Source organism: Tursiops truncatus, chromosome X, assembly GCF_011762595.2.
Source record: "Tursiops truncatus isolate mTurTru1 chromosome X, mTurTru1.mat.Y, whole genome shotgun sequence".
NCBI lineage: Eukaryota > Metazoa > Chordata > Mammalia > Artiodactyla > Delphinidae > Tursiops > Tursiops truncatus.
The window spans coordinates 5,115,973-5,130,874 of record NC_047055.1 but is presented as its reverse complement, the minus strand read 5'-3'; the positions used below and the strand labels follow the sequence as shown (position 1 = coordinate 5,130,874).

At 45.3% G+C, this 14,902-nt stretch overlaps 1 protein-coding gene across 1 annotated transcript in view; it reads left to right on the top strand.

Annotated features, from left to right (window-relative positions):
* AFF2 (ALF transcription elongation factor 2) overlaps positions 1 to 14,902 on the top strand; it is a 323,837-nt gene that overhangs the window by 206,656 nt on the left and 102,279 nt on the right. The window contains exon 6 of the mRNA XM_073799704.1: positions 13,775 to 13,871. Coding sequence (XP_073655805.1) covers positions 13,775 to 13,871 — 97 coding nt within the window. The remainder of the gene's footprint in view (positions 1 to 13,774; positions 13,872 to 14,902) is intronic.

The window sequence follows — 14,902 nt, the reverse complement described above, 5'->3', positions numbered from 1 at the left end:
GGTGCTGGGGGCTGTCATCCCAGCTCTCCGTTCCCCCACTTGCCCAGCCGTGTGACTTTTTAAAAATAATAGCTTTATTGAGATTCAGGTACCATAAAATTCACATTCTAGTGTACAATTCAGTGGTCTGTGGTGGTCACAGAGTTGTGCAACCATCACCACTCTCTGATTCCAGGACGTGTTCATCACCCCACAAAGACCTTGTGCCATGAGCAGTCATTCCTCACTCCCCCTCCCCCCAGCCCTGGGCAACTAGTAATCTACTTTCTCTCTCTAGGGATTTGCCTATTACGTACATTTCATATAAATGGACTCATTCAATATGTGGTCTTTTGTGTCTGGCTGCTTCTTTCACTCAGCACAGTGTTTTCAAGGTTCCTCCATGCTGTAGCCTGTACCAGTACTTTGTTCCTTTTTATGGCTGAATAGTATTCCATTCTCTGGCTAGACCACATCCTGTTTGTCCATTCATCACTTTATGGGCATTTCAGTTGTTTTCACTTTATGTCTGTTTCCTGATGGCTAATGATGTTGAGCATCTTTTCGTCTGTATGGTGGCCATTTGTATATCTTCCCTGGAGAAACGTCCATCCAGATCCTTTGCCCATTCTTTAATTGCGTTACCTGTCATTTTATGGTTTAGTTTCCTGGCTTCTTTATATATTCTGGTTACTAGACTCTTATCAGATATATGACCCACAACTATTTTCTCCTATTCTGTGGAGACTTTTCTTAACTTTCCTGAGTTTCCTTGCCTAAAAACAGAGCATACAAGTGCAGCCTCCCAGATTTCTTGGAAAGAGCCAATGAAGTGATCCATGGGCACACGTGGCAAAGTGAATGTCTGGCACGCTCTGAGCTTACCTGAATAAGTCTTGTGATCACGAGCTACGGTCGGCCAACTTAGATTCATCGTGAAACAGAGGCAAGGTGGGAGCCCTGGAGGCAATCAGTTCACATCTGATGGGTGTAAACTGGGTGATATTCAAAGAGCTTTGAATCGACTAACATGTTATTCCTCGAATGATTGGAGCTGTTTTATTTCGGTTGATTATACTTTTGTTCTGAATACACTTTAAAGTTTTAGAAATTAGCTGATAACTCCCGGCCGGTATTAAGATCTGCCACTCTCCATATATCTACATGTATACCTCTCTGTTTGTCTCTCTATCTAGACAGCTAGTTACCCATCTATCACGCATGTGAGTCTGTGAATAACAGGATAGAAATAGCCTAGTGTTGAGGCAAGTATTCAGAATTGGCGCTTTCTTACCTAAAGCCACATCATGAAAGACTAGATCTCCAATTTCTTAAGATGTTTACCTACTATATGTAAAACCTACTGATGGCTCTCTGTTGCGGCTGAAACTGCTTTCTTCAGCAAGAGAGCTGGTGATTTCATCTGCAGGAATTCTCTTAATGCTGCTTCTGAACGCATTGGTATAAGAACCAGGATCCAATTTGTCCTAATACTGGGAATAATAGAAGCGGTAACGTTTATTAAGCACTCACAACCTTTTCACATTACTCTTCACAAAATCCGTGCAAAGTAGATATCAGGGGCTTGTTTTCGAGACCAAATTATGGAGGCTCAGAGAGGTCAATCAGTTTGCCTACATCTGCACAGCTAGTTAATGCAAGAGCCCGGTCTGGACCCCTAGTCCGTGCAACTCCCAAATCTTTGCTCTTGCCTTTATATAGTGTCACCCTCTTAGGAGATTAGATTTACCAGCGTTCTTAATCATTAGGCACCTGGGTTATTTCTGTGTTTCAGAATCAGAAGGTCAATCCCTCCTAAATCCATTGATAAGTGGTAGGACATAATGATTTGGATCTGTATGCCACTCACTTATCTTGAAAATCTTCCCATCTCAGAAATTCAGCTCTTCTTATGGAGACAGTGGCAGTGCTAAGATGATGGCCTTACATGGATTCATCAGGGTCCCAGTGTTAAGAAACACCCACGCTGTGTTGGTGAGCCACAGAGAATTCATTTGCACCAAGTTGAAGTTTGGAGAGAGATGGCCAAAATGATTCAACATGGTTGGCTTTCCGCATCAATGTGATTATGCCATGTGCTGTAATTTATAGTGTAAACAAGTTTTCTGCAAAAGCTAAATATATCATGCAACTAATTTAACATGCACAGAAGGAGCCGTTAAATTATTTCAGTCCCATTACTCAAAATGTTCAGAAAATTCCTCTGTATTAGAGCCAGTGCAGGATTGGCTCTGCAGCCAAATGCATCAACATAAATGTTGAATTCCTGGGGGAAATGCTTGCCTCATACTGTTACTTAGAGAAATAGACGCCCAGACATTGTGGAGCCCCTTCTAAAACAATTCTCATTTTGTTAAAACAATAGGATCACATTTTCGATCGTGTTACCCAGCATCTCTGCATTTAGGAAGCTTGTCGGCAGATACGAATGCCAATAAAATGGGGATGTGTTTTTAAATGATGAATACTTTATGAAATGTGGAAGTGGAAACTGAGGGTTTTCATGTGACTTTCTAATTTTGTCTTTACCTACATGGAAAGAATTCCTCGTGGAAGCCATATGTGATGCCTCAAAACTGTTTAAATTGGAGTAATTATCAGAACAAATGGTGTCATTGGATGATATTAGTCTGTTTGTGTTCCTTCTGCCTACCCGGTGAATCAATATTAATACAGATTTTTAGAAACACTTGAAGCAGTCATCTGCAATCCCATTTTTGTTTTAAAATACGTGTTTAAAAATTGATTAAACCTTTTTACCTACTAAAACATACCTTTAGATTGACGGTTTCCATTATACAGTCCTTACCCAGAAAGGAGGTATCCTTCTCTACCTAGTTTTGAAAGCTCTGAATCAGGAATAGGTGTGAAATTTCATCTGGTGTGTGTTTGGCGTCTGTTGAGATGATCATATGTTTTTTATCATTTTATTTGTTGATGACGTGATGTAGCGTACAAATAGACATCTTGATATCAAACTGTTTATGCACTCCTGGAGTCTGGTAGGTTAATATTTTATGATCTGCGGTTCAGTGGTATTTTATGTAGATTTGAATTTTACAGATTTGAAAAAGTGGATATAATAATATTAATAGACTCTCTCTGTACTCAAAAAATTGATCTACTTCTACCTCTGACATGCAAAAGCTATTTGTGGCCGGGGTACAGTTCTTTTCCTTCCTGCAACTTTTGCTTTAATGTGAGAACACACTTCTCTAATTTTACTTGTTTCCACATAAAAGTGACATCTGATGTGTTCGGGATAATCCAGGCTGAACTATCTTGGTCCAAGAATCACGATAAATGATAAAGATGGGGGTGATTCCTGTGTGTTAGGGTTCTCTCATTTAACAGTTAGAACAATCCTATATGGTGACGCTGTTAGGATCCCCCTTTCACCAAGGGGCTCACGGAAGTTCAACGGATTTGATCCAAGGTGACACAGCTAGTGGGGGTTTGAACCTGGGCCTCTCTGACTACAGAGCAGCCTCAGGCTCTACAACGAGCCCTGCCCTGTGCTGAGAAGCCACATGCAACTCAGCTGGCTGTGCAAAGAGGCAAGTCACTGGTCTCCAAGGATTCTGAACACTGGCTAGTTCTTGAAGGTGTGTGTCCTTGGACTGGAGCTATGGCTAGCTGAGCCCACATTCGTCACTCCTAGCAGAGAAGCAAGTGCAATAGCTATTGTTCTGCTTCTGGTAATGAAGCTTCTTCCTAGCCTTTGTTAGAACTTCAACGTAGGCAGCACGTTTGACGTGAAACCTTAGTAAATGAGTGTGTTCAGCATGGTCCCAGATCTGAAAAGCAGGTCCCCTAAGGAGTAGTGAGCCACTGACTAGGATGTCTGGCAGTGTAGGGAAACAGCTCTGCTGTGGCGCTGTGGACACCCCGCAGGTATTCCAATAGGCCACATAGGACGAGGCTTGAGCCCCAGATAATCTGAGTGTTGGCAGAACACCTAGCGATCGTCCCAGGACAGGAGGGCACAAGAAGACCTTGAGGGTGTACTCCAAGGCCGTCTCCCACCCACCCCCCATCTCCTCTGGGAGCCTGTGATGACACAATTGCCTCCTAGGTTTTGATGAGGTATGGAACATTCTGTCCCACTCCCTCGCCTGTAAACCCTCTTAACGGAAGTCTAGAGTGGGCTCCTCGATCACAGAATATCGTACAGCTCGCTCTGCCGTCATCGGGTCCCGCTGGTTTTAGTGGTGTCCTTTCTGGTGTGTGGGACAAGGACCGCAGAGCTGGCGCACCTTCCTTACTTTCGTTATGTAAGTACGCAACTGCCTGACTCGAAGAGCGACTGGCTGGATCTTTGCCAGTCAGATCACTCAGGCCTCACCCTGTCTTGTATGCGTGTGCATGACAGGTGCTCACCTATGCTCACCTGATGGGATGCTCACGGGGGCCCTGGGCTCCGTGTGCCCCAAGAAAGTCCAGCTGTAGGATTTTATAGGGTTGAAACACTGTCAGTATGGGTTATAAGACAGTCTGCCTCCTTTTACCCTAAACAGAAGTGAGTGTGTATGTGTGTGTGTGTGTGTGTGTGTGTGTGTGTGTGTGTGTGTGTGTGTTGGGAGAGGGTGTCCTTTAGATGAAACAGAAAGAGCTGAGCCTATAAACCAGGTGGGATTTTCATAAACAACTGGGCAACATTGCTGTCAAGATTTTAGATGGGCCTAAATTGTCAGGTTTGACTATTGTGCTTAAACAATGTGAAAGAAAATGTGAATTCTTTATGCGTCGGCCTCCAGGAAATCCCATCTGCTGTGTCAATTCAGGTAAACATCCCTTCTCGACAACCTTTCTCTAGAAAGGGGTTTGAGAAACAGTTTAATGCACTCCAAGCTAAAGTGCTGTGTTATCAGCAGCTGAGGATTTGCAGTGCCTCAGACATAAGTAAGAATTGGTCCCAGCTCCCATCGAGTTTAATGGAAGACACAGGGGCTGTCAGCAGGCACGGGTTGTAGGGTGCTTAATAGCAACTTAATATTTCAGTTGTTTTGAAGAGTTTCCTTAGATGGAGATTAATGGACCAGCTTGATAAAGGAGTTCTTTACTTAATCCTTTACCAATTAGAAGCTGATGTGGAGAGACAAGTAATGAAGTACCCTGTGTGATTGGGAGGTACTTGGGAGGAACCACAGGGGTTTCTAGTCTCTAATCAGCCGTGGTCGCTCTAAGGAGCCTTCGTGGAACGAAATCTGCCTCGCTTCATCAGTCGGGAATGGAACTTGCGAGATGTGTCTTCAGAAAGAAAGGTTGAGTACGAGAGACACTCCTTCTGCCCTGGTAGCCAAGGTCCTAGTGTAGGTAGCCAAGCCGTGGGACAAGGAGGGGACGCTCATCAAGAGAGAGGGCCAGCCCAGTGTGAGGGAGTGTGTGTGTGCTTTGGAGATGGGCAGAGTTCGTGACATACGTTCAGTGCCCTCAGAGTGGCTGGAAAGACAGTGGACGAGAGGATCGTCCGTCAGTGTCCCAGTTCCATTGATTCTAATGCCAGCATGTCTGTAGAACCTGGTCCCTTCTCTTCCCCAACCTGACTGTCAGTGCCCTGGCCCAGGCCACCACCCTCTGTTCCCTGGACTACGACAATGGTGGTCCAACAGGTGTCCGTGCTACCTCCTTCTTCCCGTCGATCTAGGTTCTTTGCTCTCAGAGATCTCTGCCTCTGGCTCTCCACGTCCCTCCTCTGCTTAAAAACCGTGGTCCTTTCCCCTCCCCGTCATTCTTTAGAGCAAAGGCAAGGTCCGGTCTCACCCCAACTACCTCCTTAGACTCGGGCCTGTTCGCTAGTGCCGACATGTAGTATATTCCAGCTAGACCAAGCACCCCACTCTTCCCCAGACCTCAGGTCTCTTGGTTCCTCTGCTTGTTCTCCCCAGGCTGCTCTTTCCTTCCTTCCCTGGCAGTTCATTCTGCCTTGGAGGCATTACTCGAAGGCCACTGCTTCTGGGTAGCCTTCACCAGACTCTCCGGGTAGACTTTGACGTTCCTTCTTTGAGTCCCTTCTTACGTGCCTCTGACATTGAACGTACAACATTACATTGTTGTTGTTTGTTTATCAGGTCTTTGTGCTTCTTAAAGTGCGAGTTTATTAGGGGAAGGGACCATGTCATCCACATAGTTGCCACCCCAGGGCCAAGCACAGTCATGGCAAGTGACTGAGTGTTTACCAACCATCTTACATACATAATCTCATCTAATCCTCATACCAACCATCTGAAATAGGTACTATTATTGTTTCCGTGGTATAGATTAGGAAACTGAAGCTATGTTAGGTAACTTGCCCCAGTCCACACTCAGTATGTTTTAGAGCTGGGGCTTAAGTTCAGCACAGCCCAGCTCCAAAAACTGTGCAACATTGTCTCACCCGCAAATACCAGGCCCAGTAAATGGTCTTGAATGAATCCCTATTACTCCGCATGGAGGACTTTCCATATCACCTAATATGACTCAAAGGAAATTCATTCAAGATGACACGTACAGTCCTACTGAAGAGTTGTACCATCTACTATCACGATGCATTCTCGGGATAGTTTTTAAAGCAAAAGATTCTCTTGTCCCCTGTGCAATTATCCCAGCAGCTGTTTTCAGGTCCAGGTTGCTTCACTCGTTTATGATCTTCTCCAGGGAAATCCACTCTTAGATGTTTTTACACACACCCCTAAAAAATGATACAATAGCGTTTTGGCGTATGTAACATTCTTGAAAGCCAACTGAATTCTATTAGGCAGTCTGTCATTTGCATGATAACTTGAGTCCCCACATTCAGAGAAAATTACATAACCCGGAGAAATATACCAAGAAAATGAAACTCAAATTCAAAATAATGCCCATGGAGCAGAACATTGGTATTGTGCTGAATTTATGTGATCAATTCTAAGGAAGCCCAAGGATGAAGAGGTGGCAGTCTGATACAAGTCAATAGTCGTACACATGAAGGCTCACGTTACTAGCTTTGGCTTATGTATGCGGTGTAGATATAAACCCATGTATACCACACGTGCAGCTAGAAACAGGATATTTACTCTTTTATTTCCTACTGTTGCCTTGTCTGTACTCAGGACTCGAGCCAAACAGACTCTTCGGCATTCCCCGAATCTCTGAGATAGATATTCTTTTTATTCCTATTGCACAGAGGAATAAACTGAGGTTCAGAGGGGTTAAGTAACTCGCGTTCTCTAACTAAATCCTGTGAATATCCGTGGGGCCATAATTACCTCCAACAAATAAGACTCGACCAGATGATTGTTTTTACACTACGTTCCTCTGATCCCTGGGGCACCCCAGAGGTCGCCCAACCTGACTGTGAGCAAAGCACTGTGGCTTTAATCTTTAAGCATGGGTTTCTTATAAGATTTCACCTGGCAGGGGAGGATTCGTGTGTGGAGGAAAGTTTGAAAACCGCTGGTTTACAGCAGTAAAGGCTCAGATAGTAAATATTTCAGGCTTTTGGGGCCCTGTGTCCTCTGTCACGGCTACTGAACTCGGCCATTGCGGCACAAGAGCACAGGTGATACGTACATGAATGGGTGTGGTATGTTCCAATTTGACTTTGTTAACGGATAAGGAAATTTGAATGCCATATCATTTTCATATCTCATGAAATATTATTCTTCTTTTGATTTTTTCTCAACCATTTAAAAATGTGAAAACCAATCGTCTTAACTCACAGGCAGCACAAGAACAGAGGGAAGGCTAGTTGGGACTGAAGGCCTCAGTGTGCCAAAACCTGGCCTAGATGGTCCCTAAGGGAACTCTCAGTTCTCTTGTTCAGGAACCACAGTAAGCACATGAGATGCCCACTTTCTGAAACCCTGAGAACGCCGTCAGCTACAGGTATCTTCTGGTCTCCTTCTCTGGTCCGTCTGCCCATGGCAGGGTGCATGATCTAGTTTGGACCCAGGCTGCGGGCCCACTGCGAGACACCAGGCTAGAGGTCCCACCTGATAGATCTTGGAGATTTATCTCCGTAGAATATAGTCTGGGTCTTCCAACTATTGTCACTGCCTCAGCCCTCAGACTCAGAATTTCCAGGATCCCCAGTGGGGTGGTCACGGAATCTGACTTTTAAGTTAAAACCTTGAGAAAATTAAATGCAGCTTCTCCCGAGAAAAGAGCCTGAGCCCCTTCACGTCAGGGAAACAGAATGAATACTTTGAAAAATATCACAGCCTCTTCCTCGTCACCTGCCTTACTACCCACAAATGATTCGGTGCTGCAGAGACTACAAAGCGCTAGGTAGGGAAATAGAGAATTCCGTGAGCGATTCTCACCAGGTCGCGTTTCATTCCTCCCAGCCTACTTTATGAAGAGGAAGTGTCCTTGAAGGAGTCAATAGGACTAAGATACTATTCTAGAAAAGGGCCCACGGTAAGAGGCTGCCTGACAAGAAGGCCCAGGTCTTCAGGCATCCCCCAGACTCTCTGGGATACGCAGCCCACCTCAGCTGTGTTATTCATTGGAGCCAAAGGCGACAACAAAACACTTGATTGCTATCGGCTCTGAATACTTATGGGGACAATGGTCATTTAAGCTAGTCCTCTGAAAGCCCCAAAATAGTTGGGACAAAAGCTATGGTTCTCAATTTTTGAGAGCCTAGAACCTGACCGGAACAGCCTCCTTCCCTCCCCTGCACGATGGAAATAGCAGCACTGGCTCTACCTCCCATCCCCATTCCACGTCCGGTCTCCCAGTGTGGCTTATAGAGAACAGGGCTCGGGCTACTAGATGGAAGCTACAAGACAGCACAGGGCAACTCCTAACTGGCAGAGCTCAAAACGATGAAAGCTACTGAACAGTAGAAACGAATGCCTAAAAGCATCAGACAGAGGCTGTGGCCGTACTTTAGGGATGTAGTAGGTATCTGCACCTGGTGACGGGCGAGACAAGTAGCACTCTAGGCACTTCCAACGGTAAGAGCCGTAGTCCACCTGCACATCAGCCACCAACATGGCAGCTACCTCCACTGACACCTGGAAGCTGGAATCCAGCCCATAATAAGTAATGCGCCTGATGGGCTGTCTGCCCAGAGGGGCACCATTTTGAAATTCACAGAAAGGCGCTGTGTAGGCTTACAAGCCCGGAGAACCACTCAGGGTTCGGAAGGTTGCTTCTGAGCAAGGATTCCGTATCAACTAACAGCCCCCGAAGCCCAGTCTTACATACAAAGGTTACATATTTCCGAGCTCTGTGACCATGAACAAGTTCCCTAACCTCACGTGTGTCTGGGAACAGCCTCCTGAGGGTGGCAGGCCCAAAGACAGTGCCCGAGGTGAGCACGGCGTCCAGTGGGGGCCCTCCTTGGCCCCTTTCTCTGAATCTGCAGGTCGCTCCACAGCTATAAGGAGCAGGACGTCAGAGCCACTCTTTTTTTTTTTTTTAAACTCTCGCTTGAAACTGTCTGGGTGTTTCCTCTTGCAACTGGCCTTCAGATATCCAGGGGATCTTAGGCACTCTGGGAGGATCTCAGGAAACCCCAAACAGCCATGATGTGTTTAGAACATTCTAGGGAATAAATCCAAGCCCAGAAACTTTCCAAACTCCTTAAGGATCTCTGAACCTCTCCTCACCTGGTCAGGGGCTTCCAATGATGCCTGCTAGCTGGTGCCTCTGCCAGTCTTTGAGTCACCGCCAGAGCTTTTTAAAAAAAATTGTTCCAAACTCTATAGCACCATTGCTCAGGTAATAATAACAACAATAGCAATAATAACCAAGATGAAAGCAATAGCTACCTGTATTGACTCCTAGGCAATTTGTAGAAACTTTCTTTTTCTAATCCTTCCAAAAATTCTCCAAAGTAGGTATTATTGTTACTGATTTTAACATGTGAGAAAATTGAGATTCAAAGAGTTTTATTAACTAGTTCAAGAGAGCAAACCCATTAGAAAATCAGGTCTGTCTGGCTCTCAAGCCCTTGCTCTGAGGCTCACGCTGCCACAACTAAAGTCTTCATTTCCATAGAACCTTCCGGAATAATGTTTCTAGCTCTCTGTTTTTTCCTCTTCAAAATCACCTGAGCTTTCCGCTCTGTGAAGGAGCAATGTTTCTGGAGAGCAGATGTTACAGTTATAAGTAACATGGGGCCTGTCACACCGTAGTGTCCTAGGATGTCCCAGTGCCAAGAGCCCTCTGAGGCCACCAGGATCAGCTCGAGGCCCAGAGCATTAGGAACAGAGAAGACCCTGAACATGGCTCTCCTTTCTCCTCCAAGCCCTCCCCAGTCTTCTTTTTGTTCATTCCATCTCATCTGCCCCAACTTTCAGTATTGGAGCTTTTCTAGGACCAGGACTTTGTTTTGTTGACACAGTTTTTATGGACTACTTTACTTCTTAATACTCAAGAAATGGTAAGTCATAGTAAAAATAGAAACAGAGTTTTTGCACAAAGGCAGACCTCGTGAACCACTAGATCCGGAACAAACACCTGAAGTCACTAAGGAGGGCTGCTTTGTTCTGTTTTCATCCAATTGAAAAGTGGAAGCACAGTCGTTGTTGTTGTTGACGACCACACGCGTAGGCAGACGTTCACGTCAGCATGGTCTGTTCACATCTGGGGCTGTCCGGTGTGTGCTGAATCTATGGAATTATAACCTCATGAAAAGAGATTACCATTTTTCTGCCGGGACCACCTCAACTGCAATGGGCATGAATGGTGCTGCTATAATAATTAAATCCCAAATCTTTCATAATCCTCCACTTTCCCTAGAGTAATGTTCAGCATTAGCTATGGATGGAAACGCAAACAAGTCCATGTAGATTCAATAATAAAGCTTAATAGGTCAGGGAAGGGGTGGGATGAAATGAATGCTTAACACCTCCAGAGAGAGCGCATTAGTTTGCCTTCCCGGTGACTTCCTTGATCTGTGTTTGCCGGGACTTGAATCTCTGCACCAGATTGTCCTTTATTAACCAGATCCGTACCAGGCTTCTTGCACGGGAGATGTTTAATGTCAATCACCGTACAGATTGGCTGCCTATTTGCAGAGCTGTACATTGGAGGGTCTTTCATTTCCATATTAAGATCTTACAGAGCTGATTGGAGAGTCAAATAAGTGCTGAGTTCCGGTCTCCACGCTCTGGTTCTAACTGAAGGAGGGTAGCCTGAAGACCCTGAGCCCGTTTGTGGATCCAGCTTTGAGACACTGACACGTTTCCCGAGTCACCACGGCTTACCTTCAGGTTGCTTGGCAAACCAAAATGAGAGGAGCAAAATCTCACTAAGGGTTGGCTTGTGATTACTTGCTAACAGTATTAATGCTGTACATTATTTTCTGACTGCGGTGATGTTTCTAAACTAATAAATGACACCCTGCATTATTTTGCGTTTTCATAAAGCATTTCACATGCATTAATTCATGTTATGCTCACCACCACCACCGTGTGAAAAAGTTTCATTATCATCCCATGTAACGGATGGGGGACACAGATGAGGCACAGAGACAGCAAATGACTTACCCAAGGTATCAGAGTTTATGATTCGCCCGCAGTTGAACCCAAACGTCTCGATCCCAGGTCAATATGTTTTGTTTTATTTTGTGGGGCTTTTGTTGTTGCTGTTGATTTTATTTCATATTCTGTCCTTTGTAAGTTACATCCTCTAGGAATACATTATATACTCTCAAGTTCTGGCCGGAGGTGGTCTGGGTTCCATGTTTGCCACCGTGATTTCCGAGCTGTGTGACCATGAACAAGTTCCCTAACCTCCCTAGGCCTCAGTGTTTCCATCTGGAACATGGGACTAATCATTATTATTACTATGGGAACTTCCTTCGTAAGGTCCAAATCACAAATTACACGCTGCTGGTCAAATACCCAGCACCTTCCCTGACACAGAAATGGATCCTCTAAAGGGTAAGAATCATTTATCATTTATTTTGCCGAACACTTAGGTGTAAATTAACACTGTATTCACACACACACATACACACGTACACACACAGAAAATGAAGCCCAGCATAGGTTGTTTTTAAATGTTTGAGTTCTAAGCTTGTGAGAATGATACTGTCTTCATGGAGCACAATGTGCTGTAAAGAATTATTTGTTCAGAGTTATAAACCCGCAACTGCAAAAGCAATGCCAAGATACATTTTGTCTCCTCTAAGATCTTCCAAACATCCATTAGTCTCTTGAAGGACAGTCATAAATCCTGCACATTTCGTTTATCTGAAACCAACTCTAACAACTGTCCTTCCCACCAATCATCCTTTATATCCGTCTTCGGGTTTCAGACCTCAGTGAACACATCCTGGTCTTATGTGGCTGAGCGTGAAAGTGGAGGAGCTGGGCTCTCTTTGGAGAGTTTCTGGAACCCACTCTGACCTGAATCTCTTTCTAACATTTGGACATAACCTCTGACATAACACGCTCCCCTATTTATCAAATTAGAAGCTGCCTTTCGCTTTCCAGCTTCCCTTCTGGAAATAACACGTAGGTGGGAATCAGGAGGTGGGAGTTTTAGGACGGGCTCTAGCACTAAGTAGCTGTGTGACCTTGAGCAAAGCACTTGGCCTCTCGGAACCTTTCTTTGCTTGTCTGCAAAATGAGGCTGGTGGACTGTATCGTTTCTGGGAAGACGCTGTGCAGAAGGCAGAGGTAGATAAGGTACCGCGCCTGTGCACGTGGGAACTGGGGGCGGTGCTCGGGGGACAGCTGGAGCTGGCATCAGCCGGAGCTGGGGTGGGGAGAGGGAAGAGGGATTCTTCCTCAAAAGCTTTTGTGGCGGAGGTGGGATCTGACTGAGCCGTGGAGGAAAAAATAGGACTTCCAGAGTTGAAGAAGGGACTTCTAGCCTGGGAGCTGAGCCTGACGCAGAGTCTGGAAGCAAGAAAGAGCAAAGCGTGCTCAGAAACTAGTAATCAGTCCAGAGAGGCTGGGGATGAGGTCTAAACCTGCGTTTAAGAAATAAAAAATATTAACACCAGTTGGTCTTTGAAAGGAGTGTAACTGGAATTTAAGGTAATAAGTCACTCTTCCTGCAGTAGCTCAGACTTGGAGCTGGAGAGCGGGTGGCACTGGAATTAATATCCCCATAGAAACAGAAGGCTCTGTGTGCTCGATAAACAATTTTGAAAGTGCTATAGTTCATCACCCAAATTCAGACCACTCGTATTTTTCAGGTACCTTGCCTTAGGAGAGAAAGATTTCTTATCCACATCATGGGCTTACGTCTCTGGGGTCAAATTTTACGGGAAGAGATGGGTCATATATCAAAAGGTTAATGACTAGCCATTTCTCGCCCAGCTATTTTGTGACCACCGAGCTGCCACTGTGCAGGGGACACGGAAAGGCAGTGGAGATTCACCGGGCCATTTGCCTCTGCCATCCGGAGAGCCCCCGCAGACTTTGACGACAGCCTCTAGAGCCGGGGGCCGCCGTCATGCCCCTGTTCTCTCATGGGAGACTTCGAGCATCTTTTCCTGTAGAGATCCACCGGCACGTTCCACCTCCACAGTGACTGATCTGTACATTATTACACTTTCAGTAGTAAAAATATATAGACTCCAGTCATCTCTGGAGATGCTGAAATAGTGCTTTTTCCCCCCTTGATTTAGGGGAAGGTAGAGAGGCAGGATGTGTGCAGAGTCTGACAGAAATATAAGAGCTCAAATATCTAATTAGCTGAAAGAATCTTGGTTCCCTCTGCACCTTTGACAGAATTGCAGCTGTCAGATTGGAGCTCCAATATTTTATCCTCGTCGCAAGATGTATCTGAGGATGATTTAGAAAAGACGCTTTTTAACGTCAATGCCACTCGGCTTTTTTTGTAGGATGCTTGAAGACGACCTTAAGCTGAGCAGCGATGAAGATGACCTTGAACCCGTGAAGACCTTGACCACTCAGTGCACTGCCACTGAGCTCTACCAGGTAGGACCAGTTTAGGGCTCGGTTTGGGACCCACGGGGAGGGAGCTAGAGGACCTGGAATGGTTTTGCCCTCCAGAAGCCTACCCGCTTCATCTGTGAACTTTGGAGAGAGGGAGAGAAGCAAGGGCAGGCATAGTGCCCTGGAACAGGTCGAATCAGCTCACACTTTCACATCTTTCCCTCTCCTGGACTCAGTGTGGTCTCGAGTGCGGTGTAACTTTCCTGTAGTGACTCCACCACGAGGCCTAGCGCCCACACTCATTCATTCGTTCCTTAGGGTATAAACATGACTGCTCCGTTCACCTTTCCCAGGGGTGCCACTTCAGGACACAGCTGACCGTCAGTGCCCAGTAGCTTGCGGCTCGCATGAACCTTCAGGCAAAAGGCATTTGGCAAAAACTTGCTGCTGCCTTGTTTTCTTCCATTCTGCATCACAAATATTTACAGTACTTACCGCCAAATTAGATGGCAAGAATGTGTGTTTTCAGCATTTCCAATGAGCCTGCACCTCTTGATTTGAAAAAGCTGGGTATCATGTATGAATCGTGAGAATGGCAGTGTAGTGCGTGATATCAGTGATGCTGATGTGTTTTCTCTGGGACAGAAAACTGTCTCGCGTGTGGGGTCCTCCTGGGTGTGCTGAGAGCCTCGAATAAGGAACACAGAAGGATCGCCTTTTTTTAAAGCCAATACCTGACCATGTTCTTTCTACCGTGAAATCTAAGTTATAAAACTGAAACCAGGGTGTTTCAAGGAATGCTCATGCACTAGTGTTTCAAGATAGTTAACAAATACAGAATTCCATATTCACTAAATATTTTCTGAGGAGCCTGCAAAGAAAAAAGCTTAGGGAAGACTCTTCAAGGCTTATCTACTCCATTTTCATCTACAGTTTTTGACCGCACGAGAACTCCTACCATTCCGCGTAATTTTAAAATTGAGTACTTCTTAATGTTATGTAGCCAAAACTTCCCTCTCCCTTACTTTCTCCGCTTTATCCTGCTTGCATTTTGGATAATATGTAAAAACTGC